This window comes from Desmodus rotundus, chromosome 6 (genome assembly GCF_022682495.2).
Source record: "Desmodus rotundus isolate HL8 chromosome 6, HLdesRot8A.1, whole genome shotgun sequence".
NCBI lineage: Eukaryota > Metazoa > Chordata > Mammalia > Chiroptera > Phyllostomidae > Desmodus > Desmodus rotundus.
This window is the reverse complement of record NC_071392.1, coordinates 90,642,693-90,670,116: the sequence shown is the minus strand read 5'-3', so window position 1 is coordinate 90,670,116 and position 27,424 is coordinate 90,642,693. Positions and strand designations below refer to the sequence as shown.

Genomic DNA, 27,424 nt, shown 5'->3' with positions numbered 1-27,424 from the left:
ATGTTGGAAGTGTTAGGATTTAGAAAGCTGTTAGTTATCAGAAATCCCAGTGATTGTAGTTTCTCTGCTCCAGCGGCAGAAGTTACGGGAAATGATTCTGCAGCAGCAACAGCAGAAGAAGATGGCAGGTCGGCAGGAGAAGGGGCCCCAGGACCCGGCCGCTGGGCCTCACCCCGTGCAGCACTGGCAGCCTGAGGGCATGAGTCCAGCTTTCACCAGGCCGCCTCCCCCCTACCCTGGGAGCCTCCGGTCGCCTGTTGTCCCTCCCATGGGGCCTCGGTACCCCGTCTTCCCAAAAGACCCACATGGGCCCTATGCCCCCAACGTTACTGGTATGGGGATGCGACCTCACGGATTCAGGTAATGCTTTTCATTTTACTGCTGTTGGAAGGGACTGGACAAATGAGGTTTTTCCTAAGAAGTTGTTACTGGTTTTACTTCTTCATCCCCTTGAGATATAACTGGTGCTATTTCCACAGTGAAAGGCCAGGGACTTTTTTAAAAAACACCGAGTTTTTATTTAGATTGGGAAATATTTAAAGATTAATAAATACCTTTGACTTACAGAAAGTTTCACTTTTTAGGAATTTACAGACACGAAGAAACATATTCAAGGTTATTCTTTTAACCATTGGTTATAAAAACAAAAAAGGTAGAAATTATCTAAATCCCTGTCTGCAATAATAGTGATGGCTCACATTACACTGTTCTATGCATTTAGGATCATTTATCTCAAGAAATCTTTACATAGGTTCAGTTATTCTCATTTTAGAGGTCGAGGGCATAAGACTCAGGAGAAAATGGTTGAATATATTATGATGTATCTATGTTGTAAAGTACAAGATAGCCATGAAAAATGTTGTGCTTTCGTAATTGATGAGAAAGATATTTATGACTTACCTAGTTGGAAACACAGATTATAAAAAACAGAGTTTTATGTGTATAAAACTTCAGAAATGATTAGGTAAATGCCTGGAATGGTACCCAACAGGTTAGCAGTGGTCCCTGGAAAATTGGAAGTTTTATACTGTGTGCTTTTCTGTTGCTGGGTTTTTTTGTGTGGGTTTTTTTTTCACATTGAATAATTTTTTATGATAGAAAAATTCCTCAAAGAAGCCATTTTCATTTAAACATTTTTTTCTTTTTGGAAACTACATCGTTTCCTCTTGTTACTGTCAGAAAAAAGACTCTTGTTGGTTTGAGACAGTCTGGGGTCTGAATGAGGACGGATGAGATGAGTTACATAGAAATGAAAGTGAACCAGAGATAACACTTTCCCCACACACAGCACAGTGTGCTTCTCTCGGGGGCTTTAGAACTGAGCCCACACTTGGGGAGCCCCTGGGAAAACGCTCTCCCCCTGGCTGCCCAAAGGACAGCAGAGGGCTCCTTGCTGCATCTGGTCCCAAACCCCACCTGTTTTGTAGCTGGACTTCGTGCAAATAATTTTCTCAAGCAATTTGAAATTCTGGGGTTTTCTTTTTGCATTTAACAGCTCTGGAGGCCTTTAGGCACCCCTTCTGTTACTATGTGTTGGCTGTGTGAGGGCTACATCACAGCCACACCCCTCAAATCACTGGAGTGGAACCACCATGTCCAGTCAGAGAATCCTGTGGCGTGAGGAATGAGAATTCTCTCTCCAGTTTTCTGTTTTATTCTACGTTGTGGACATTTGTGGAGACTTCCACACTGAAAGGATGTTTTCCTTCAGGAACTTTTCATGATGAGATAGCCTTGTAAATTTAATCGGGGTTTTTTTAAAGACTTTATTCATTTTTAGAGAGAGGAGAAGGTAGACAGAGGAACACCATTGTGTGGTTGTCATACGCCATTACTGGGGACCTGGCCTACAGCCCAGGCATGTGCCCTGACTGGGAATAAAACCGGCGACCCTTTGGTTCTCAGGCTGGCACTCGATCCACTGAGCCACACCAGCCAGGGCTCATTTGCTAAATCTTTAGTTCATACCTGTTGGTCTTTGTCTCTTACTGCCGTCTTCATCCCTTTCAAACAAATAGGTAAGTCTCCCTGGTCCTTGGGCTTTTGCTTCATGTCCTCTATATAGAGGTCTGTCAGACTCTAACATAATTTGTAGCCCCCTTCAAATCAGCCACCTCCATAGAAGCTCCCTAACTGTAGAGGGGGAAATGGGCTTTTGCTCAGTTCCAGCAGTGCTGTGCTTATTTCTGAACAGTTGACTCTATCTGCTTAGCGGCGGTTCCTTTGTCTTCATTTATGTTACCTGGTGAGCATAGGTCTTTGGAACTCAGATATGGGGTTCATTATGGGTACGTAGCAAAATTTACTTGAACAGATAATTTACCAGTGCTTTCTAATCATGATTGTTTTTTCTTTGCCAAGTCATTGTATATAGCAACATTTGTATCTGAGTGAAATTTAAAACTTTTGCTTTCCTCAAGGTAACTCTAAATGTAATGTAACACTTAATATTAACTACTTGCTTTTTTCTTCCTAGATTTGGGTTTCCAGGAGGGAGTCATGCTCCCCTGTCTGGGCAGGAGCGCTTTCTCATGCCTCCTCAGCAGATGCAAGGACCTGGAGTCCCTCCTCAGCTGAGACGGTCCATGTCCGTAGATATGCCCAGGCCTGTAAGCAACTCGCAGATGAGCAGTCCAGTTGGACTTCCACAGCATTTCCCACCGCAGAGCCTGTCTGTCCAGCAGCATAACATCCTGGGCCAGGCCTTCATCGAGCTGAGACACAGGGCCCCTGAGGGGAGGCCCCAGCTGCCCTTCCCTGTTCCTCCTGGCAGTGCGCTAGAGGGTCCCCCAGCCCCGAGGCACGGGGCCTTCATGCCCCGGCCGGACCTGCCAGGCCCCCGACACGCTGATCCCCTGAGACGGCCTCCCCAAGGTCTACCTCATCAGCTGCCTGTGCATCCCAGTCTGGACCAGGTGCCACTGCCTCACCCGGAGCACGGGCATCCTGTCCACTCATCTGTGGTCATGAGGTCCTTGAGTCATCCCTTAGGTGGCGAATTTTCAGAGACCCCCTTGTCAACATCTGCACCAGCTGAAATGCCATCTGGTAACTTACAGGTAGCTGCCCAGCCTTCGGACAGGCTTGAAGAAAAACTTGATTCTGATGACCCCTCTGTAAAAGAACTGGATGTTAAAGACCTTGAGGGGGTTGAAGTCAAAGACTTGGATGATGAAGATCTTGAAAACTTAAATCTAGATGCGGAGGACGGCAAGGGCGATGAACTGGATACTTTAGGTAACTTAGAGACAAACGACCCCAACCTGGATGACCTCCTGCGGTCAGGAGAGTTCGATATCATTGCGTACACAGACCCAGAACTGGACCTCGGGGATAAGAAAAGCATGTTCAACGAGGAGCTGGACCTCAACGTCCCGATGGAGGACAAGTTAGATAATCAGTGTGTGTCTACTGAACAAAAAAAAAAGGAGCAGGAGGGTGAAACCGGGGTTCCTTCTGATAAACACTCTCCGTGGAAAAATCCCACCATTGCCAGTGACATAAAAACCGAAGCCCCATCTCCACCTTCTAAAGAGGAAACTGAATGTGCAAGTGAGAACAGTGAGGAGGTTAAGGGTCACGCTGACACCCCCTGCTCCCAGGCTGCTGCTTGCACAGATGGCAGTGACGGGGCAGATGTGGCTGCTCTGCAGTCCTGTGAAGCAGAGCTCCTGGACAGGAGGCCTCAGAGGGACACTGTGGCCCCCGGTGCTGCCCACGGGCCCCCCCAGCTGCCTGCTGACAACGCAGCCAGCTCCTGTGGCGTGACGGGGTCCGCTCCCGTCCTCTCTAGTTTACTTGCTAATGAAAAATTGGAGAGCTCAGACCTGAGACCGCCGAGGACTCCACCGCCAGCCCTGCCAGCCTCCCCCTCCAGCCACGTGTCCAGTCTGCCGCCACCTCTGGTGACACCACCCGGCCCACTTCTGGACAGTGCCATGAGTCCCAGTGTGACAGTGGTCCCGCGGGTAAACCATGCTTTTTCTCAGAGCATGCAGGTAAACCCGGGCTTCCTCCAGGGCCAGTCGGCAGGTAATCATGGTTTCGGGACAGGAAAACCTGCCAGTCAAACCGTGCCTCTTCCGAGTCAGCCAGGACCCCAGCCGCTGATGGTTCCCCCAGCGCTAGCCCAGCAGGGCCGTGAGAGGCCCCTCCTCCTGGAGGAGCAGCCCCTGCTTCTGCAGGACCTCCTGGACCAAGAGAGGCAGGAGCAGCAGCAGCAGCGGCAGATGCAGGCCATGATCCGGCAGCGGTCGGAGCCCTTCTTCCCCAACGTCGGTAGGGTGGCCTGGCATGGCGGGGGTCGGCAGTGGTGGTCATGGTGGGCGTGAGGGCGGGGTGGCATGCATGTGAGGTTTTGGGGTTCATGTTCCATGGGATAGAGCACCAAGGGCCCCATTTCTGTTCTCCTGCAACCATAAAATGAGAGCGGTTAAGTGTGGTAGATCCTCCCAGGTAGATGAAGAGGCCCAAAGTGCTTGGCTTTCTCGAGTCTGCTTATAGTGGTGGTCAGCAGAAACAAGTCTCCTTTGGAGGTCCTTCCTTCTAACCATTCTTCCGAGGCCTTGACTTTAAAGAAGTTATGATAGAAGTACACTTTGTAATTTCATTTGTGTACAGTAAATGTTTGGCAGTTTTTCATTATATAAAACTATTTAACTTCCAGTAGCTTACTCATTTTGGGGGGAAAACCCATAAATTGGCAATGCAGCAAAATTGCCTGAGTGCCCTTAACAGGAAGAATCAGCCCCCAGAGGTCAAAGGTCTGTGAGGACCCTTTCCTCTAGATGGGGAAACTGACATTGTCTTACCTGCGTCTCCAGCTCCATCACTCGGCCCATTTCTTATTCACTTATAGGCAGAGGTCTTTTCTCAGTAGCCTATCCTTATTACAAGGATATGTCCTCAAGAAGTTGATATATTTTTCTGTTATGGGTTGGTGACTGGTTCGGTAGAACGCCTTAGAATTGGAAATAACTGCAGGTTCTCATTGTGTTGCCATTGCTGAAGAAGTAGCTCTGATTAGCACGTGTATGTTTGGGTGGAAAGGAATCCCATTGTTTTGGGTTATTGCTGTAATTCCCCTTGTATTTGACAAGCTTCTTGTTCTTGTGGGGCTAAGGTATTAAAGCCTGCTTCAATTATGGGTCACTGAGGTGCACTGAAATCAGGCTGCGGTTCTTGGGGTCTCATCATTCCTTGCCTGGTCTAGAAATCTGTAATAGTGCTTGTTAAATAATAATGGAAGAGAGTCTGTAAATAATTATATAATGTTTGTGATGTTTACATTACCTCTAAGTATAACTTGAACCAAGTACTGTGGAACAAATAACTTTAAAGTATTTATGTTTTTTCTCTAGATTTTGATGCAATCACAGATCCTATCATGAAAGCCAAAATGGTGGCGCTCAAAGGCATCAACAGAGTGATGGCCCAGAACAACATGGGCCTGCCGCCCATGGTCATGAGCAGGTAGGCGTGGGCGCTTCTTGTCCTTCCCTTGTGTCAGGAAGTGTGTGAGATTACCACTGGTTCCTGCAAAGAATACACAGTGACTGAAAAACCTGTATGATGGGGGACTCAACAGGAACCAGAATTACCCTCTGGAGGGCGGGCCTTTGTAACACAGGCTTCCCCCGCTAGGTGGGTGTCCTCGGAACCTGTCTGCATCAGGGTACCAGCTGGCATTTTTGGGAGAGGCTGTGTTCAGCTTCTGTGAAAGTTTCTTTTGAAAATGCTTTCAATGCACTTGCCCGTTGCATGAAGGGTGATTTATGAGTGCGCACCTGCCCACACTGTGCTTGGGTGTTAAGCAGTTTTTGACAAAAACAGCATGACCCCCATGCGTGCACACTCCCCCCCCACCAATTCACCAGATATCTCTCCCTGAGCAACATTTTTTTTAGAAAAAAGTCCTCAAAGGGAAATGTTCTGCTGATAAGTAAATTCCGGGTTTTGTTAGTCCCCCTTGTATTGTAGGAAGAAATCATCTGCATGTGATCGCGTAAAGATTTAATTTCCATTAGTTTCAGGATAAACATAATAAAATATCATAGGCAGGTTGGGAAGATTGACTTGATTAATCAGGAAATCCAGAGTGTTTTAAATGTTGTAAAAACTGTTCTGTGTTAACACAGCAGTTTAAATCTTTGGATATTTTTTTACTCCATCAAAGGAACAGCATAAAGAAAAACATGGAACATTCCAGTAAAGCTAGTAAGACTTTAAAGTAAATGCCACAAATGAAATTTGAATCAGAAAAACGTGTCATAAGGAGCAGAGAAGAGGACATTTGAAAGTTAGCAGTTGGAGAATTTTTGCAGCTTTTCACTAGTAGGAGAAAAATGGGAATTATGCATTACGGAAGACTGAGAGTTTTTGGGCCATGTGAGTTTCTGGAGTTGGGGTATTTGTGCCCCCTGAGGGGTATTAACCTCAGGGCAGCATCTTCGGTTTTGATCATAGACCACCATCAGAATTAAGGTGGTAGTATTTTTTTAATGCACGTTCATTTACTGCCACGCGAACCGACCAAACGGGACCACCTGCAGACGGCGCTGGTCGGTCATTTCTGGCGAGCACATGAGTAGTTCTTCCGCAGATGGGTGTCGATAACTTCTGGCAATAGGGAGGGTTGGGGCCGAAACCTGTGTAAAGCACAGTTACCCTGCATGGAAGCGACTATAAAGTCTGTGTGAATTCGTCACTCTCCCTCATGGGACCATGCCTGGGCCTTTCCCTTCCGCCCCTCCCCCTGCAGGCACGCATGTCCTAAAGCCTAAGGGACCCACGAGACTTGCAACCAGGGAGCAGCGGGTGGCAGCAGCAGGTCCCAGGCGAATGCCCTGACCCTGTCCCCCAGGCCCCCTCTGTTGCTTCTCCTATCCCAAGCCTGCCCTTGTTTCAGTGTCCTCAGCTTTAAGTAAATGGACTCTCAAAATTAAAAAAAAAAAAAAGAAAAATCAACTATATGACTTAAGTAACTGTGAGACTCCCTGTGAATTAGGAATCCTGAAAGGTTCAATTCGTCTGCTGAGACATTCTGGAGGTGGGCAGACGAACTGTTGAGAGCAGGGCAGAGCCGTCGTCGGCCGCACCACTGCCCTGCGTTGCCTGCACAGCTTCTCTGGCGTAGAGCCCCTTCCGGTGTCAGGACTTTCTGACGCTCCCACGAACCCTTCACACTTCTTGGAACATTTCCTGTGCAAAACCGGAAACAGTGCTACAAAGGAAATCAGTTACACTTGAAACATGGTTATTTAAAAGTTATGGTATAGGTGCTGCTGAATAAATTTAGCAGTAGGTTTAATAATTAACATAACTTCAAAGAAATAATGAAACTAAATGATCCATATTAAGTGTGTGCAACAGCTTTTGGTATGGGGGTGACAAAAGTTCTATTGGTGACAAAGTCGTGGCACTGCTACTAATACTGTGGTTTGCTGTCTAAAGTCAAAATAGAAGGAAATTAGGTCAAACTTTGTTCAATACTTAGTTTAAAAGATGGGCCTCAGAATTAGAACCCCTGCTGGTTCAGCATCATACCTCTGCGATTGGAGAGAGACAGACGTGTAGTCACATGTAGGCATGTGTTTGCTGCTCTCCCGGGGCTCTGACAAAGTGGATGTGGCCGTTCCTCAGGGCTGTGGGAGACTCCGATGGAGGGGGATGGGCAGTGGTGGCACTCATGACGAGATCGTCCCAGCCCGGGCTGGAGGGGCAGAGTTCATTGGTGAACAAGCTATTGGCCAAATATTTTCAACCATGTAGACTTTTTCTTGCTCAGTGACCCAATTTTTACTTTAACATTAGATAATAGAAATATACCAAAATGTGTGAAACTTCTTACTTGAGAGATACATCTTTATTTAGAGTACAAAATAGCTCAGTTCCCAGTTATTATGTTTTTAGTTCAGAAAAGGCAGTTTTTAAGATAAAGATAGGAAGAAATAATTTTCTCAGAATGTATGTAATAAAACTATTTTTTCACTAGATTGTTTTTTAATCAAAAGACTTGAATTCATTTTGTTTTAAGGTATAATGAAGCGCATAATAGAGAGTAAAACAACCCTGGCATGTCCTAACTGGTGGCATGGCCTAGTGGGTACCACGGCCCAGGATCACAGCGGGGAAAGTGACTTGATCTCTGACTCTTCCTTTCATCTGAAGTCATGTTGGTGGGAAGAGTTCACTCTTTACATAGGGCGGGGGTGGGGTCAGTGCGGTGGGGTTTACACTGAGGAAGACGTTGACGGAAGACGTTGACGTTACTCCTTTTGCCTTGGAAGAGAACATTGTTAAGCATGTAAAAGAATTGTAGCTCTAAATGCTCATCACCTGATGCCTGGTGCTTCCTGCTCACAGGTTCCCCTTCATGGGCCAGTCGGTGCCTGGAGCTCAGACAGGCGAAGGCCAGGCTCTCCTGCCGCAGGTTACTCCGCAGGTATTGTGCCCTGTCCCTCCGGGACGCACGCTCTTCTCTCCCCACCCAGCCTTTCCTGCAGGGTGAGACCGCTTCCAGCCGTAACAGGAGCCTTGGCCCTGGCTCCGCAGGAATAAAGATTTTTTATTAATTTTTAAGGAAAGTTCAAAGTAAGGTTAACCATTGACAGTAGTTTCTGGAAAGGAGCTAGCTGTATGTTTAAGGGCAGAAAATGACATGGAGGGGAACCAAAGGCATAGGGTTGGGGTGTTAACTTCCATCTGTTTTCAACTCCACAAAGACGTTCTCATGTCCTGCATTTTGGAGGCAAAATTGTTATAAACAGTAGAAAACACGGATTATAATAATTCTATTTTGGTAAAGTCATGTTCTGCTATCTATTCCTTGGAATAATTTAGTTGTCTGAATATTCACCATTCAAAATACTCAGCTTTGAGTATAAGTATTTACATATTTAGTGTCGATCAACTTCAAGGAAAGTAGAACTGCCCTACTCGTCCAGCATCCACCCACGAAGCGAAAGGAAACTGCCTATTGAGCCACCTACTGCCTGTCTCTGTAGAATTGTTTTTTCTGCCTACCCGGCTGTAGTCTAGGTTTGTTATGCAAATAACTGCATTCTGTTCACTGTTAAAAGAAGAGACACCACCGGAGGCAGGGCGTGGGAAAGGAGAGGCCTCACGGCCGACTTTGCCGTCAGTGTCGTCAGTGTGAACTTGCTTTATTGGCACACGTTGGGGACGTCAGTTTTTGCATGTGGGTGACTGTGCTGTAGGGAGGGTCTTGTCAGTCCAGAGCCCATGTTTATGTCTTAACCGCAAAAGAAACCGGGTAGATTTCATCAAAAAGTGGGGTTTTATATGATCTCTAGCTACATGCTAACAATACCTGCTTTGCCCTCGATCGTATTTCCAGTGGACATTCCCTGACCTCAAACGTAATTGCTTTTCAGCTGAAATCTAGAAAATGCTGCAGTTCAGAGAGAGTAAAATGTTCAGAAAATAGGTTGTCACCACTCAATTTGTTCTGCTTTTTAGTAAAATGAGAGTTTTAAAGCTGTCTTAGGAAATCAAAGGGGGTTTTTAATCCTTCCATTTCTTTTTCTTTTTTTTTTAAGTTTTTTCCCCTTGAACTGAAATGTGGAATAAACCTGTGTGTAAATTTTACTTATTTTAGGACGGCAGTATAACACATCAGCTTTCTAGGCCTAACCCTCCAAATTTCGGTCCGGGCTTTGTCAGTAAGTATGCGTCTCATACTCACCTGTTTTCGGGGAGTGCTTGTTGGCCTGCGTTTGTGCTCTAGGAGTCTGGGGTCAGTGCAGCTGCGCCGCTCTCGGTCTGAGTGCCCTGTCTGTATGAGGCCTATCAGGCGTCTTTTCCTTCAAGGCATGTATTTTCCTTGCTTTTATTTTTTTCTCTGTGCATGAAGAATTATAGTTAGATAAATATTTTAATACAGAAAAATCATCTTCCCCACTCTCTTCGATACTGTTGCTATTTTTTTTTTTTATATAGATGACAGATAGATAGCTAGACAGACAGAAAGACAGACAGATCGGGCACTTTATAGTCAGTAGAATTAAACTCCTCTTGCTCCAGTGACGGTCTGCCTCAGTGGCAAGGACACTAAATGGGAACAACATAGGGAATATGCTTAGAGACCGGCGGGGTTAGCCACGCGGATGCCAGAGTCCTGTCTTGTTGTCTCCCGGGGTCCCAAGGCGGTTCAGGATAGTATTGAAAGTTCTCCCCAAACTGAGCCTTTCTGAAATCTTCAGACTGTTTAGCTAACTTTTTTTTCACCGTTATTTTTCATTTTGCTCACCTCTGCTCTCCTGGTTCCAGAAACCAGAAAGGCTTTCCTTGCGGTAGGTCTCATTCTACCCGAAGCAGAACTTCTGAAACCTTGTGAAAAAGCCTGTTCTTGGAAAATGCCCTTCAAATTTTAGACTAGATTTCAAGTTCATACGTGTGCTGGGACTTCTGGGTTTAGGAACAAACCCAAAGTCCAACCCTCTCAAATTACCCCTGTGTAATGACGGTCGTGATTTGAGCGCATTCGCATCACGAACGAGTGAACTGCTGTGGCCAACTGGCTTTTTCTGGCTTTCCTGTGCCCACTGGCTTTGGTGCATTGTCACTGTATGACAATACTCTGTGGTCATTGATGTAATTTTTCAGCTAATGTCCTTCTTGGAATGGTACTTACTCATTCTTTGTCTTAAAGTGAGTCAAAAGATAATATGAGATGAATTTCACTACATGAGATGACTTTTTTTTTTGGCATCACAGCAGTGAAGTACCCTCTAAGAGTAAAGAGGGACCGTTGGGGCAGAGGAAGAGATAGAGTAATTTTGGGGAGATATCCATGCCAATCACAAAACTGGGAAAGATTGTACTTGGTTAATTATTCCCGGTCTTTGTTTACTTACAGAAGTACAAATTACAGAATTCCTAAAAATTACCCATGTTTTTAACGTACAGATTTCCTTCGTAAAACGTAGACTTCATATTGGTCCTCTCTGAACCATTCTATGTTCCCTCCCTCTCAGCATAGGACGTATTTTCCTTATTAAGAAACGGGAAACCCTTTAAACTTGGTAGCATGGGAAATGGAACCTAACCCATGCTCAGCACCCTAACGGGATATGTCTGTCTTTGTCTCTTCAAAGTGTAAATTTGACTTAATAAGATGCACACGTGGTTTCGGCAGTTTGTTCAGGAGATTGCTTTTATCTGTTAGATAAAAGCCTGCTTTTCAAAGATTGGGTTCATAGTCTTGATGAGGATGAAGTTAACTCCTGCCCTAAAAACACACACTCTTTGGTTCTCTCAAATACGTGTCTAAAACCTCCCACTGCGTAGCTACGTCACGGTCTAATGTTTAGCACGGCGCTTGCAAAATGCCTGCCACCAGATCCTGTAAAAGCGCAGTGCCTCATAAACTGGGTTTGGGGGGCTTCTCTGTTGGGGAAGATGGGGAAGGCCAGCGCAGTGAGCGCTCCCTTTTCTCCCCAGATGACTCGCAGCGTGAGCAGTACGAAGAGTGGCTGCAGGAGACCCAGCAGCTGCTTCAGATGCAGCAGAAATACCTCGAGGAACAAATCGGCGCGCACAGAAAATCCAAGAAGGCTCTTTCTGCCAAGCAGCGCACCGCCAAGAAGGCCGGGCGCGAGTTCCCAGAAGAGGATGCAGAGCAGCTCAAGCATGTGACCGAGCAGCAGAGCATGGTTCAGAAACAGCTGGAGCAGGTAGGGAGGCCATCTGCATGCGGGGACAGCTGTCTGTGCACTGTGAGACCAGGTGAGGGTCGTTGGGGCCTCTCGCTAAGGGAAGCAGCCGCAGTGCAGCGCTGTCCCTGGCCTGGGTGTCACACAGCAGGTGCTCGGTATGCCGCGCTGAGCAGCCTAAGTCAAAGGCCTGACCCAGAGCAGTCCTTTTCATGTCCTGGAAGGAAACCGGGGAACTTCCGGTACTTTCCCTGCCAGGGTCTCAGCGCTCTGGAGCACAGAGCTCACAGGGAGAACCCCAGGTTCCTGTGGGAACAGAATCGGCTGAGGAGTATTGCTCCCTTGGAGTTGACCTTTTCTTGACCATCGCCTTTACTTCCTTGGTCTCTAGTGGAATCTCAGATACAGCATTTGAAGCATTCTAGTGATTCTTTTTCATGGTATATTTTTAATATTTTCTCTCCATATTTTCCTTTTAAAATTCATTGGTATATTTTGTGAGAAGTACACATTCCTAAAAAAATGAAACCATTTTTCCATTACAAACCAGTTGTTTCTCAAAGTTCTCATATTAAAATTACACTTATACTTAAAAAGAAGTAAATTTTTATTTAAAATAAAACCATTAGCAGACCTGGCCAGTGTGGCTTGGTTGGCTGGGCGGTGTCCTGCAAACTGAAAGTCTGCAGGTTCCGTTGCTGGTCAGGGCACAGACCTGGGTTGCGGGTTCAGTCCCCGTTCTGGGCGCGTGCAGAAGGCAACAGATGGATGTTTCTCTCCTCTCTCCCTCCCTTCCCTTCTCTCTACAATCAGTAAAAACAATGAAATAAAACAGTAACAGCGTCCAAAATGGGTGAAGAGCCCACTCCTAGGTATTTACCCAGGTGAATTAAAAACTCAGGTTCACACAAAAACCCGTATATGAACATTTATGGCATCTCTGTAGTCGCCAAAAGCTGGGCACAGCCCTTGTGCCTTTCCGTGGTGAGTGGCTGCAGGAAGAGTGGCCTGTCCTCACAGTGCAGCACCACACAGCAACGAGATGGAATGGCCTGGATGGGTCTCACAAGCGCCGTGCTGTGTAGAAGGAGCGCATCCTGGAACGTTACACACTGGTTACATTTGCATGATGTCCTTGAAGCGACAAAGCCGTGAAGCTGGATGGTGGTCTGCTGGCTTCCTAGGCGGGGCCTGCAGGAGGCGTAGAGGCGTAGCGAGCGAGTGAGCTTTCTGCATCTTGTTCGTGGTGGCAGTGGCACTGACGTCTGTGTGTGAGCCTTCGGAGATCTGTGCACCCAGAGAGTCAGCATGGCTCCTGACTGTTCTAATTTTCTTCAGAAAAGTTGAATAGTAATCTAGGTAGAAAGGGGGGAGTTCAGAGTACATCGACAAAATTTGGCGTGCTTTCTGTAAGGAGCACTGTAGAAAACCAGCCTCTGAAGTTGGCGTCATCACCGCTGTACCCAGGAAGAAGCTGGTGATGAGTTCGCTCCTCCTGGCTGTAGCGTAAGGAGCTGCGACTCGGGCAGCCTGTCCCAGTGGCGATAAGGGGCTGTGATGTAATTTGTTACGTGAGCCAGGACTAACCCAGAAGGCGAGGTTTCTCTTCTCTCTGAATTTATTGCATTGGTGTGTACTACAAGGAAACACGCTTTTAAGCGTGGATATTTCCCATAACATCATTTTAGCCCTTTCATTGCCTTGGGGTGTTGTGTGAATTCTCTGCGATGGGGGCCTCGTCGCCCACCTCCATGCTGTCCTCTGTAGAAGCCAGTGGTCACCTGTTCTGTCTAGCTGCCCTCCATCTGGCGTGATCTCATTAGGACACTGATTGCTGATGGTGTTTTAAAAGTAGTTTTTAATGTTGTGGGAACGGCGGGACCCCGCCTTCCAGTGTGAAGACGCTGTTCTGGGGCTTTCGTGCACATCCCTGCTGTTCCCCAATCCATCAGTGACTCCAGTTCTCTGCAGTGAGCTGGTCAGAGAAGAGGAGAAAATAAGGCAGAAGTCACAGGTGCTGGAGAACAGGTCAGCGCCACCAAGCACAGGGAACAGGCCACCAGCCAGGACCTGCAAGTCTGTGAGGACCCCGAGTGAGACCCGTCCGGATGGTGTGACCAGAAAGGGTGCATGCGTGGCCAGCACCCTCCATGCCTCCTTCCCAGCCCTCATCTCTGGCCACGTCCTCACTGGATGAGCCTGGGGCACCGGTCCAGGGCACAGAGGGTTTGGGGATGAATTAGTTGGCACTAGTCCATTAGGACCATACTAGGAACTATTGAAGATACTACCTTAGAGCTTATGCGGAGTTCAGAAATGTGAGAATGTTAGCTTTTAAATGCAAGGAGTCTTCCAATCTAGTCGTCTTCCCAGGCAGCAGGGGCGGGGGGGTTGCCATTTTGTACATTGAAGAAATGAAATGTTAGCATGTCTAAATGCTGAAATTTGAGTTAAACCTCAGTTATTCTAACCTGATGGACTAGTGTAACTTCTAAGGTGTTGAAAGGAGCTGATGCCTGTGTAGCCTCTGTTTATGGTTCTGTGTTTTTGTAGCTGAAGTAGTCCATGACTTTCAGAGTCAGGTTTTCTTACTATTCATTTCAGGAAACTGTGTGTGGAACTTGGTTTGGGTATTTTGTATGTAAAAACGTTTTACAGGCAGCTTTACAAAAACCAGGTTGTTAAAAGGATTGGCAGCCTTCAGTTAGTGCACATCGATCCAACTTTCTGTGATTTGTGCCACTGCCTAAGTGGAACAATTTGTCTGTGTGAGACGGGAACGACCGCCCGCGGTGCAGTGCCCAGGGCCCTCGGCCAGGGTGTGGGCTGGCGCCTGCAGTGCACGTCCGTGAGCGTCATTTCACTCTCCTTGCAGATCCGCAAGCAGCAGAAGGAGCATGCTGAGCTGATGGAGGACTACCGCATGAAGCAGCAGCAGTGCGCCATGGCCCCTCCTGCCGTCCTGCCGGGGGTGCAGCCCCAGCTGCCCCTGGTTCCTGGGGCTGCCCCACCTGTCCTCGGCCAGTCCGGCTTCCCCCTGGTGGCCCAGCCGCTGCCGCACACACCTGTCACGCCTGGCCACGCCAGCCCTGTGCGGATGCCCAGTGTACCAGGATGGCAGCCTCCCAGCGTCCCTGCTCACCTCTCCCTCAACCCTCCCCGGATTCAGCCTCCAGTTCCCCAGCTGCCAATGAAAACATGCACACCGGCCCCAGGGACCGTGTCCAGTGCAAACCCACAGAGCGGCCCGCCTCCACGGGTGGAGTTCGATGACAACAACCCTTTCAGTGAAAGCTTCCAAGAACGGGAACGGAAGGAGCGTCTCCGCGAACAGCAGGAGAGGCAGCGGATCCAGCTGCTGCAGGAGGTGGACCGCCAGCGAGCCCTGCAGCAGAGGATGGAGCTCAGCGCGAGGCCGGCTGCGCCCCAGGCCCCGTTCTACGGCCCTGACCTGCCTTGCGATTTCATGCAGCCCGCACGGCCCCTACAGCAGTCTCCTCAGCACCAGCAACAGGTGGGCCAGGCTCTACAGCAGCAGAGTGCACATGGGTCTGTGAGTTCACCCCCCACTCCGACTTTCATGGCGGCAGGTGAACGCAGGCAACTAGGACCCCCATCGTTTGTCCCGGACTCACCGTCAGTTCCTGGTGGGAGCCCCAACTTCCGCCCCAGTCAGCAGGCACCTGGAGTCCTTCCCGGGGCCGGCTTCCCTCAGTCCCCCGCGAGGCCACCTTTCACTCCTGCCTTGTCCACAGCCCCGCCAGGGGCCAGCAGCGGCCTGCCCTGTGGCCAGGACCCTGCCGTAACCCATGGACAAGGTTACCCCGGCTCCGCCCAGTCTCTCATCCAGCTGTATTCCGACATCATCCCAGAGGAGAAGGGAAAGAAGAAAAGAACAAGAAAGAAGAAGAAAGACGACGATGCGGAGTCCACCAAGGCGCCGTCCACTCCGCACTCGGACGTAACGGCTCCACCGACCCCCAGTGTCTCCGAAGCTACCTCCACGCCCACAGTGCACACACCCAGCGAGCTCCCTCAGCAAGGAGAGTCTGAGCCGAGCGAGGCGGGCGGCCCATCCGCGCCTAGCGTAGTGGCAGGCCAGCAGCGCACTGAATTGGAGAACAGCCTGCCCCCCGGTGAGTTCTCCCGAGGAGCTCCGCATCACCAGAATTTCGCCACTGCAGAGGTGGACAAGCGGCCCCTGGACACACCTGCCACCGCTGAAGACGACAAACAGGAAACAGCCGGGCCCGAGCAGTGCCCGGGCCACGACGGGCCTCTGCCAGAGGGACACGCTGGGAGTCGGGCTGCTGAAACGGCCGCAGCCCGTGCTGTGGGCTCCTCGGGGCAGAGCCCTCCCCTTCCTGCCGGGGTCCCGGCTGCCAAAGGAGACTCAGGCAACGAACTCCTGAAGCACCTGCTGAAAAACAAGAAGGCGGCTGCCCTTGTGAGTCAGAAACCCGAGGGCACCCTTGGCTCAGAGGACGACTGTGCGAAGGGCAGCGAGCCAGTGGAGAGGCCGAGCCCAGCTGAAGGGCAGGTAGGTGCGGTTCAGGCCAACGACCACTTGCTTTCCTGTGTTTGAGGTTACAGTTACAGCAGGGTAGCACAGCCAGCGTGCTCGTTTAAATACTGTTTCTCAGCCTTCGCACTCTGCAGCGCCATTTTTTCTTGTTTCTGTTTCCATGGACCCGGTGTCCTGACTTACACCCATGAATTATACTAAGTAATAACTTGTTTACTTTATCAAAGCTCAGAGACACAGTGATGCTTTAAATATGTAGCGTGGGCCCGCCAGCTGATTTACCACATCAAGTTGATATAATTCAAACAAAAATGTAAATGTTTGTGTATCTTTATTGCCTAAAAGTGTACAATACAGAGGAGCTCCTGCTCCGGGACCCCCAGGTGTCTTGGGGACAGCTGGTGACCCCGTGTCGCAGTGTGTCAACATCTAGTGTTACACGGTCCCTCACACAGGGTCTAGGTTACCTGTGTCATTTTTTGTGTATCGGTAGTTTGCTCTTTGGGTTTGCTTTTGCTTTTCATTTGTACAAGGAGTTTCCTTGCAAATACACCTTTGTGAGATCCCACCCCCCGTGTTTCTACGAACTTGCTTGAGACAGCTCTCAGACTGGGGTTCCAGCGCCCCAGCCTGGTGGCACCCTAGCCTGGTCTCTTGCTTCTGTGTGTTTGAGAAGCTGGGTATTCATAAGCTCTCCCACCATGTTTCTCACCTTGGGTTTTGTAATTTCCGTTTTTTTAGTGGAATGGTAGCTAGTGGTAGGACGCCATGCTTTTATAAAAAGCAAGTGCTGGCTTAATCTTTGTTTCAGTCGTCTGTGGGACAGCTGAGTAGAGGGGAGTGCTGGCCCCGTACACGGAGGTAGTTTTTGTCAGTTTCACCACAGTACAGTTGTCACTGGCAGACACATGCCCAGTCCGTGGGACCTGCAGCCCAGTCCCTGTGCATCCTTCTGGTCCGCCTTCCAGGTGCCGCTGTTCCTACAGCACGGCTCCCCTTCTTTTTCACATCTGTCCAGCATCTTCTCACTGTCGAAAGCTCAGTTCTGGAACCGTCTTCTCCAGGCGCCTTTCTCAAGCACGTGACGGTGCCCCTGTGCTCACAGCACCGTGTCCGCAGCGTCCCCCACCAGGACGGCCCCAGTAGGGAACGCACACTTGGGGGCCACCTTCTGGCCTCAGCACCCAACACAACACAGTATACTGCCAGCCCTCGGGTGTTGAAGTCTTGACCCTGGGGAGTGTGTTAAAAAACCGGAGAGGGTGTTAGGGCAGAAGAAGGGGTGACATTAACTGCATTGTGTGCGCATTTGAACTCTGTCCACGTTCTCCTGTCCGTTTGGAGGGTGGTAAAGGGCAGGGACAGCCCTACCAGGGGCAATAACCCCTCTCCACACTCCTGGCGTTAGGCCACGCTGAGCATTTGCCCTGAGATACCACTTACTCTCTATCTGTTTGATGACAGGGGTTTTATAGACGACAGGGTTTCTGCAGCTATTCACATGTGGGCTGTGTAAGAATGTTCCGTGCCATAGGCAGCCTGTCAAGTTCACCCAGCAGCCCCCAAAACAGAAGAACGCAAAGTGCTACTCACTGTGTCTTCAACAAAACACATGCAGGTGCAGATAAAAGATTGCAGAAGGATGCGTTAAAATGTTGACTGTTTTTGTCTCAGGCAGACTTTCTGGTGATTTTCCGTCTTTTGTGCTCTTCAGTAGTGACAAAGTGACGCCAGCGTTCTTGGTGAGGTCATTGTCACTGTGAGGATGGGAGGTGGTATCAGTGCCCACCCATCACACTCCTCTGAGCGGTCGCACCATTAGTCCCTCAGGAGCCAGCACACCCATCACACTCCTCTGAGCGGTCGCACCATTAGTCCCTCAGGAGCCAGCACAAAGCCTGAGGCCCTTGCAGGTCTGGGGATCCGCAGTGTGGCCTCACCCAGGAGCTACTTAAGAGATGCAGGACCTCACTGCCCCGCCAGACCGACTGGTCAGAAGGCAGTTTTCACAAGGTCACCCGCGATCCCACACAGTGCATATGCAGAGGACGGCCCCTGGCCCAGGGTTCCCTGAACACCAGTGTGGGAATTGCCTAGAGCCTCCCTCCCTCCTGGAGTCGGATTCGGACCCGGGGATCTGAGTGGGACCGGAGGGCCTGCGGTGCTAACCATCCAGGGGCACTCACCCTTTGGGCAGCAGATCAGCCTGCTTCCTGGTTTTTACATTTGTAAATGGTTGGGGGGAATCTTAAGGAGTCTCATTTCTCAACATGTGGAAATTACAGCAAGCTCAGGGGTCGTTGTGCGTGACTTTAAGTCATGTTGAGACGCAGCCCGGCTCTGCAGTCTCGAGCATCGGGCCCTCGCAGCAGGTGCCGTGTGGGCAGCAAAGGACGTGCATTCGTCCCTTGGCCCTGTGCAGAACACTGCTGCCCTTGCTCTGAGCCACGTAGACTGCCATTGGAAACTCTAATCTCCGAAATCCTCACAGTCCTCTGCAGAACAGATGAGAGTAAGTTCAGCAACTCTGGTTGCCCACAGAGCAGAGTGCAGCTATCAAACTTAGAAATGATGGTCCTAAAGTATATTCCTATATTTTTAGGTATTGATAGCACTACCTTCAATAACACCTTTGAGGATTGATTTATAAGAAAGGTTCATTTGCTGTCACACAAAGTTCTCCTTTGTTGAGTTTAAGTATATGGCAATTATTGTTCAGGCAAATGTATGATTGTGAGCTAATTTGAATGGCCAGTGTTGGTTGGTTTTATTGACCTCTGAGGCTAGCTGTTCCGTATGACTCGAGATGCATGGGATGAAGCTTTCCTGGAGCCTGTCAGCTGCTCTGCAGGCCTGGGTTTCCCCCATGCCTCAGGGGAGCCCTGAGTAGCTGAGTGAGACCCTGAGCAGAGGCCACGGTGCCATCTGGCCGAGAGCACATTCCCGCAGCAGGGCTGGGAGCTCTGGTCTACAGGGCCATGCTTCCTCTGAGGGGAAAGCAGCCATATGTGGGCGTTCTGCTCCCTCCTCCAGCTTTGCCGCTGACTGGTGTCCACACTGGAGAATAATTGAGAAGAGGAGGTGGCAGTCTTAGGAAACAGCAGTAGCATTCGGTGTTACCACCTTCCCTCCAGAACTTTGTTCCCCTGTCAGGATGGTATTTGGGTGTTCGGGGCGGAACTGACATGCTTGAACTGAAAACTTGTGTGTAAACAGCTCACTCATTTCTTAACCTTTCCAATCACATTAGCAGACTCTGGGGGCTCAAGTGCAAGGTGGTTTTGGATGTGGTAACAACCAGCTGCCAAAAGCAGACGGAGGAGGTGAAACCAAGAAACAGAGGAGCAAGCGGACGCAGAGGACAGGGGAGAAGGCAGCTCCTCGCTCAAAGAAACGGAGGAAGGACGAGGAGGAGAGACACGCTGTGTACTCGAGCCCTGACTCCTTCACCCACCTGAAACAGGTGAGCCTTTCCCAGTATCCCCTTTAAAAATCAAGGGTGTGGGACCATCAGGTGCTTATTCAGCCCTAAAGCCAGAGTCGCAGGGATGAGGCACACCTCAGCAAGGAACCTGATGATGTTCCTGTTGGCCCCGAAGGACAGTAAAATCACTGGGGCAGGTGGTGGTCAGCTCCCAGAGACGTGCTGTCCGCAGTGCGTGGGACTCGGACGCAAAGATGTGCAGCGGGGTCTCTCCCCACAGTCAGCTCTGGTCCTGCACCCTCGTACTTGCTGCCATGGAGGGAGAGGCCACCAAGTGCGCCCCTGGGTGCCTGGCCTCAGGCCACGCCCTGACCCTTGCTGAGCCCAGATAAGGAATGGGCCTGCTCTTTAGATACCTGGCAGCGTCTCTTTAAGACAGATCAGAATAGAGCTTATTTCAAAGTAGCTCTCAAAGATTCTGTAGTCTCTCACTTATTCCAGCATTTTAATTCGTGAAATTTTTAAGTCTTATCTTTCTCAAGCCTGTTTGACCAAGTTGCCTCGGGTCTTAGAAAAGTTGAGAACCGCCCTGTGTTGTTGACATGTGCATCACTCTCAAATGTGTTTTTCAATAGCAGCTCTCTCTGCTCCCTCTAATGGAACCAATCATTGGAGTGAACTTTGCGCACTTTCTTCCTTATGGCAGTGGCCAATTTAATAGTGGGAACCGACTTCTAGGAGCTTTTGGCAGTGCTACCCTTGACGGGGTTTCGGATTACTATGCTCAGTTGCTCTACAAGGTATGTTCCTCTGCCGGAGTGCCACCTCGCTTCCTCGCTGGACGCGTAGCAGCGTTGGCGGAGCGCGTGGTGTTTTTTCCGTCCAGTTCCCATCTGACCTCCCGAGCTTCACTGAGACTCCAGTTCAGCGGACAGGCCCATGTTTTACTGCTGAAGGGTTTCGGATGTGAACGTTTAAAATTTTTGTTCAGAAGAGAATCGAAATTGTGAAAAAAAAATCCAACTGAATCTCCATGGTGGAGAAAATACAGGCTGGGGCAAAAGCAGGTTTACAGGTGGGAGTGCGCAACACAGAGTTTACTCCTGTGTGATTGTCATGTGTCACTGCCTGATTTCCATGTGAGCAACCGGAAACCTACTTTTGCCCCACCCTGTATTTATTTGCCCATAGTCTTTTTTTAACTCTTAAAAGAAATCCAAATTCGTAGTAAATAGTGAGGATAAAAAATAGTTAGGAATTTACCCTGAAAAATTAAATGAGAAAAAAAATTTTTTTAATGTGTTTTATCTAATTAGGTACTAATTTCAATTATGCATTAATTCTTAGACTAGTAAGGTAATGTCAGACTAAGGCAACTGTATCTTTTGGCATTATTTATTAAACCAAGTTTTATGATGGCCTTAGTAGACATTCTTTATTTCACATCTAACTTACGTTGTAAAATGGGGTTTTGTAACCATATTTGAGAGTGTCACCCATTTTCCTGAGGACTTCTCTTCTCGCTTGACTGTTAAAAGTCGCTGTCTCGCAATGCTCCCCTTGCCCCGGGTGCTGGCTTTGCTCTTCGGGGAGAACCCAGCCTCTCGCACCTTCTGCTCTGGCTCCGGCTCTTCTCCAGCACAAGTTCTTCATCCTCAGGAAGCCCTTGGTCTTGGCCAGACTTGCAGTTCACCTTGCACTTGATTTGCATGTTGTTATTGGCACATCCCCACAGTCAAAAGTAAATGACAGATTGGTGACGAAGGTGCAGCAGGGAGAGGTGTTCAGAGGGTTGTCATTTTCCTGTTCCTACTCCTGGCTTTTGCTTCTTTTAGGGACTTGAGACAGTCCAGATTCCAATATCTAGGATGTGAGTTGCATTGATAGAAATAGGGCCACAAATTCTCAAGTTTTTTATAGAACTGGGGCATATCTTCACGAGTGCTTAATAAAGGAATTTTTGAGAACTGTTTACAATCTGTTGCTTGGATTTCAAAGCTGTCCTTCCCTGGCCACAGCCACACTTGAAAAGAGCAATATAGGATCGAGTCAGGCATAGTGTGAATTTACTTCCTTCAGAGCCGAGTGGGAGGCGGGGCCGAGTGTGCTAAGGGAAGTGTGTGCCCGCCCATTTGTGAGTGAGCGCTTGTTCCCCTGGGAAAGCCTCTTGGCCTTGGACGTTTTAGTTTTCTTTGTGATGTGATTTAAAGAAGAAGAGCCATCTTGATTGCATTCTGGTCGCCTTGCTCCCATGTGCTAAAAATTCACAGAACTATATTTTAGCAAGGTTATGGCTTATTTGCTCAGTAGCATGTAATTTAAAATTTTTTGGTCTCCTGCAGCAGAATAATTTAAGTAATCCTCCAACACCCCCTGCCTCTCTTCCTCCTACACCACCTCCTATGGCTTGTCAGAAGATGGCCAATGGCTTTGCTACAACTGAGGAACTTGCTGGAAAAGCCGGAGTGTTAGTGACCCACGAAGGTATGATGGAGACCCCTCTGACATGACGCCTTGCTGAGTGTGCCCTTGCTCGCGTGTGAGGTGCTTCCTCTGCCCCGCAGTTCTGACCCGGTGCCTTTGTGGTCGTTTGTTCGCTCTTCCAGTTACCAAAAGTCTAGGATCTAAACCGTTCCCGCTGCCGTTCCGGCCCCAGGACGACTTGCTGGCCAGAGCCATTGCTCAGGGCCCGAAGACCGTTGACGTGCCGGCCTCACTGCCCACTCCACCTCACAACAACCTGGAGGAGCTAAGGTAGAAGGGCCTTTTTCCACAAATACCTTGTAGTTATCACATATTTCTAAATGGGTATATGTATGTATTTAGTATAACATCTGCAGGAATAGTTTCTAAAGACATTTAAGAGATAATGCTTGAATAATTTTCTTCAGAATTTAAAGTTTATAAAACATCCTTGCTACTGAATAAAATCAGTTCATGAGTTGTTGAAATCTTACGTGGCCAAAAGTTACATAATGATGGAATAGACGGCGAGGCCATGGGAGTCTCCCCGTCCCGTGTTTCAAAGGCACAGGCTCTCGGCTGTCAGCATGATGGGTGGGCTTCGTTGGCGTTTGCAGAGTCTGCTGGAAAAGGCAGGTCGTAGGAACTGGAGACCACTCTTGGGGGAGAGGGCTGAAGGACTGTCCTGTCCACAGCTTTGTATTCTTCCATTGGCCTTCAGCCCCGGGCATGTGGCTCGGAGAGTCTGACAGCCCTGCCTCGCCCTGCCTCGCCCTGCCGAGGTGCGGGAGGGCTGCTTCCCAACCTCCCTGGATTCTGCTCTCCTCCCCGGGAGCTGAGGACTCCCTTCCGACTGATGAGAGAGACGTCATTCAGTCTAGGTCTCTCACTTGACCAATGAGACAGCTGTGGACCAGAGAGAAGGAACTCGTTCCGTCTGAGAGCCCGGGTCTCCTTTGCCCCTCTACCTCACTGCCAGAAACGGCCAAGCCTGTGACTCCACAGCCGCCATGGGAAGGCCTCCACGGAGGCTTGGTCTGGAAGCCGTGCTGGGGTCTCAGATGTGCATGGCAGCATCTCTGGGCTCCTGGGGTGTCCCGCACCATTTAGCCCAAGACCACACTTGTCCTCCAGCCCCCGTCGCTTGGTAACCTCTAGCTTCCCGCATCACTGCTGTGCCCACAGAACCTCACGTCACACTGGTGGAAGGGGCAGGTGCGGGTGGCTGGGGTGGGTTTGCGCATGCCGATGTGTGGTGCTGGTTCTCCTGGCAGGGTGCAGGATCACGGTGGTGACCGGGACACGCCCGACAGCTTTGTCCCCTCCTCCTCCCCCGAGAGCGTGGTGGGAGTGGAGGTGCGCAGATACCCAGATCTGGCATCGGTCAAAGAGGAGCCTCCGGAGCCCGTGCCGTCCCCCATCATTCCTATTCTGCCCAGCACCGTGGGGAGAGGTAGGGGAGCCTGGCCGTGGTGGGTCTTCGGTGGCAGCTGATTTGCTAGTGGTCACACTTGGAGTTTGAAAAGCCGTAACACTCGATCTTCTCTGTCTCCCTCTCTCCCTCCTGGTTTATCCCCTTTCTCAGGTTCAGAGTCCAGACGGAATGATGTCAAAACTGAGCCAGGCGCCTTCTTGTTCACACCACCTTTCGGGGCATCCCCCAACGGCCCCCGGTCAGGCCTCATATCCGTGGCCATCACCCTGCACCCGGCAGCTGCTGAGGTAAAGCTCCTGTGGGCTCTGGCTGCTGAGGTAAACGTCCCGCCCAGTTCTTAAGGGCGTGGCAGGCGTGGCAGGCGGCTCTCTTAAAATGTGTGTGCCACGGGGTCCTGGGGGGGCGGGGGGGAAGGTCAAAGGCAGCTAGGAGTAGTAGTCGCTGCAGACAGGCTGGCTGCTTTGAATCCTGTAGCAAGCATTGGATCAACCCCAGGCTCAGTCCAGGCTAACAGGCCGGGTGGTGCTGGAGCTCCCCTGCTATAGTCAGAGGCTGCGTGTGGTGCACTCTCAGAGAGAGGCCTTCGTCACCGTGTACACGGAAGGCTAAGCTGTGGGAACCAGCCGTCCAATCCAAGTACTGCTCAGGCGTCCACTGCTTGCCCGGAACCCTGGTTACTTGCTGAGCCGTCGCTGGGTGTCTTCCACCCCGCGAAGACACTGGGCTCGCGCCCAGACTGGGCCGATGTATGCGGCTGGCCTGTGAGCCTGCGTTCCTGGGCCGTCCAGCTCACTCCCATGCCGTGCCCCCGCACACCTGTCCTGCACGGGGCGACCTGCAGTGGTTCTGGGTGCTCAGGTGTACCATTGGCTGGAGTCCCTTTACGAGGATTTCCTGCGTGCAGACTGAACAAGGAGGCCGGCCCATTCATGTGTCCTTTGCCCCGAGGCTCCGGTCTGAACAGAAGTGGTTGGGTGGCTTACTGGGCGGGTGTTTGCAGGCAGCTGCTCTCCAGAGGGCCTCTGGGTGGGTGGCACAGTGCTTACTGGCCTTTCTGTTCTAGAACATTAGCAGCGTCGTGGCTGCGTTTTCCGACCTGCTTCACGTCCGAATCCCTAACAGCTATGAGGTTAGTAACGCTCCAGACGGTCCATCCATGGGTTTGGTCAGTAGCCACAGAGTGAACCCAGGTTTGGAGTATCGACAGCATTTATTTCTCCGTGGGCATCCACCAGGATCTGCGACCCCCCCCAGATTAGCAAGCTCATTCCGGCTGAAGCCGCCCCACGTGCCGTTTCCTCCAACGAGCAATGGTGAGCTGGTTTAGGTGTCAACCGCAGGTTCATTCTGCACCCGCAGGCCATGCTTATTACTCTAAGATCTCACTGTAACTTTTAACAAGTAATAGGCAGCATCTTGGAACGTAGACTCCAGTAAATTAACTGTGTGTGGGTGTCCCATGATATCACTTCTGGTGCTGTGGGGGCGGGGGGGTGATACATTGTACCTACAGGTCTGGGACTCGCTTCCGTTTCTCCTGCATCCTCCGCACCACTTACCATGTCCTCTGTGCCATCTGCCCAGGGGCCGCTGTTCCCCGGTGGTGTGGCTGTGCCTTCCCTAGGCCGGTTCCCTTCCTGTGCCTCTGGTCTGGTCTCCTCCCGACCCTGCTTCCACCCCGCCCCCTCTGCAGCCAGCCCTGTGGCCCCTTTCTGTCCCTGTGCTGTGGCCAGAAGCCAGCGGTCCCCCAGTCCTCGTCTCTCAGCTCTGGCTGGGAATTGCCGGGGTTGGTTTTGAACCCCTAGCCTCTCGCTGCTCCTGCTACCTGCCGCCATGCCCTGTGCAGAGTCCTGGCTTTCCTGTCTGGGCTGCAGAACTTGGCTTAGCCTTCTCTGTCCACGCCAGACTTAGGACTCTTGTACACATGCCCCTTCATCTCTCACAAAATGTACCATCGTAATGCTCCAGGAACACCGCTCCCCGACTCACTGCCCACAGACGGTGGGGGGGACGTGCGCCGTGTCCGTCCTGCCCTCTGCTCGAGCAGCGACCTCACCCAGCTGCTCGAGACGAGCCTTGCTTGCTTCGCTGTGCTCGCTTCTCTGTCCCCCGGGCTCGCATGTCGTAGGCACCTGGGCACCTCAGTGGGAAGATGGGGTTTCTGTGGAGTAGCAGGGGTGACACAGGTCAGCTCAGTGAGCCTGGGGGAGAAGTGCTGGAGCAGTGTGATGCCAGCACCGCCGTGTGGTGGTGGCCACCTTGTCCCTGACTGGACTCTCGCCCCCAGGTCTGTCTGTGCACAAGGACACCAGTCACAGCGCAGTGGAGGGCGCGGCCCTCAGGACGCGCTGGTGCTGCCACTGCAAGGTGGTCATCCTGGGGAGCGGCGTGCGCAAGTCTCTCAGGGACCTGGCCTTCGGGGACAAGGTACTGGGACATCCCTTCTCCGCCCCTGGCTCTGCCCACTGGAAGTGTCCTGGGTGGCACTCTGCTGCCCGTCCAGGAGGCTCCGTCCTGGTGACCGCACAGGACACGTGTTCCTGTGAGTGTGTGGGCACGTATGTGACGGTGCTGAAAGCCCAGTAGCTGCAGCAGACACACATTGGACATTGTGAATCACATGTTCAGGTGCGATGGAAAGTGGATAGTGAAGTGTATTTTTATGCATTTGTCTTCTCTGTGGTTACACTGCGTGCTAAATAGGCACGTAGCTCTGTTTTTACTCCTAAGATAGGAAGCTCCTTTCACCTTCGACATAAGATAATAGCCGGCATTCTGTGTAGATCTTGTGTTTATTCAGTTGGGACTTGGTGAGACCCCCACACATTTCTTTCTGCTTTTCAGGGTTCCCGCGAAAGCTCCAGTAGAGTGGAAAAGGACATTGTCTTCTGTAGCAACAACTGCTTCATTCTTTACGCATCAACTGCACAAGCAAAAACCCTGGAAAGCAAGGTAAAATTGGTCCAGTTTCAGCTACTGCACAGTGCACAGGGAGTGACTTAGGTGTCCGGGGAACACTGGAGAATAACACAGGGCTCCAGGGCGCCGCGGGACACAGTTGGGGCAGGTGCCGCTCTGGGACAGAAAGCGGTTCTAACAGCCCTGGGCCCAGGTGGCCATTGCAGGTCGAATGTGTTAGTTACAGAGGGGACAGGCCTGCATTGTGTCTTAGAAGTTCAGAATGGAGTAATACACTAATACTAAAATGTTTTTACTTAGTTGCACGTATCTTAATTTAATTACAACTATAAAATAATTGTTTTATTGATCCTTTCCCGGGGAAACGTGTTCACAGACAAGTGGAAGTCTGCTCGTGTATTTCGGGGAGGAGGTATTTTGTTCTTTCCGTGGTGGACATGCTCCACCTCACTTGATTTTGGGTGACGTAAGTGTATCTAAGTGTGTAGTTGATGCAGGTGTTTGGTTTTTTAGTTGTATGTTTCTGTGACTTTTTTACTCTTTAAAGGATGTACTTTTAGTTACACTGACATGCAGTCCCCCGCCACTCTGGCGTGTGGTGTAGTGACGAGAGACGCGCATGCCTGCAGCCGCCACTGTGTGACGGCCCCACACGGTGTGAGTCTGTCCCTGTCGGAGCAACTTCACTCAGCAGACGCCTGCGAGGTCTGCCCACGGTGCTGCCAGCGGCAGGGCCGTGTCGTTTTCCTGCGGTGGAGTCATTCCTGTTGCACACGGGTAGCACCTCTGCTGTGGCTGCTCGCCTGCTGACGGACGGGCGCTTCAGCTGCTCCCGTTTCCGGGCAGTTGTGAATAACGCTGCAGCAAGCGTAGGCATATATATACATCTTCCCGAGTTACAGTTTTGAATTTCCTTGGATAAATACCCGCAAGTGGAATCACTGGGTCATAGGCAGTTCTAATTTTTTTTGAGGAACTCCATA

General features: G+C 50.4%; 1 protein-coding gene across 14 annotated transcripts in view; it reads left to right on the top strand.

The window, feature by feature from the left end:
- KMT2C (lysine methyltransferase 2C) overlaps positions 1–27,424 on the top strand; it is a 208,016-nt gene that overhangs the window by 167,974 nt on the left and 12,618 nt on the right. For 5 of the 14 annotated variants that reach the window (XM_053925983.2, XM_053925984.2, XM_053925991.2 and 2 more), the window contains 16 exons: positions 74–360; positions 2,477–4,278; positions 5,361–5,472; positions 8,365–8,443; positions 9,620–9,683; positions 11,464–11,696; positions 14,551–16,215; positions 19,451–19,663; positions 20,260–20,424; positions 21,967–22,108; positions 22,231–22,378; positions 23,362–23,540; positions 23,673–23,809; positions 24,586–24,835; positions 25,810–25,949; positions 26,367–26,474. In XM_053925983.2, the coding sequence (XP_053781958.1) occupies positions 74–360; positions 2,477–4,278; positions 5,361–5,472; positions 8,365–8,443; positions 9,620–9,683; positions 11,464–11,696; positions 14,551–16,215; positions 19,451–19,663; positions 20,260–20,424; positions 21,967–22,108; positions 22,231–22,378; positions 23,362–23,540; positions 23,673–23,809; positions 24,586–24,835; positions 25,810–25,949; positions 26,367–26,474 (5,724 nt within the window). Of the gene's footprint in view, positions 1–73; positions 361–2,476; positions 4,279–5,360; positions 5,473–8,364; positions 8,444–9,619; positions 9,684–11,463; positions 11,697–14,550; positions 16,216–19,450; positions 19,664–20,259; positions 20,425–21,966; positions 22,109–22,230; positions 22,379–23,361; positions 23,541–23,672; positions 23,810–24,585; positions 24,836–25,809; positions 25,950–26,366; positions 26,475–27,424 lie in introns of those variants that run through there. The other 9 variants (XM_053925995.2, XM_053925992.2, XR_008427049.1 and 6 more) reach the window with 8 other exon arrangements.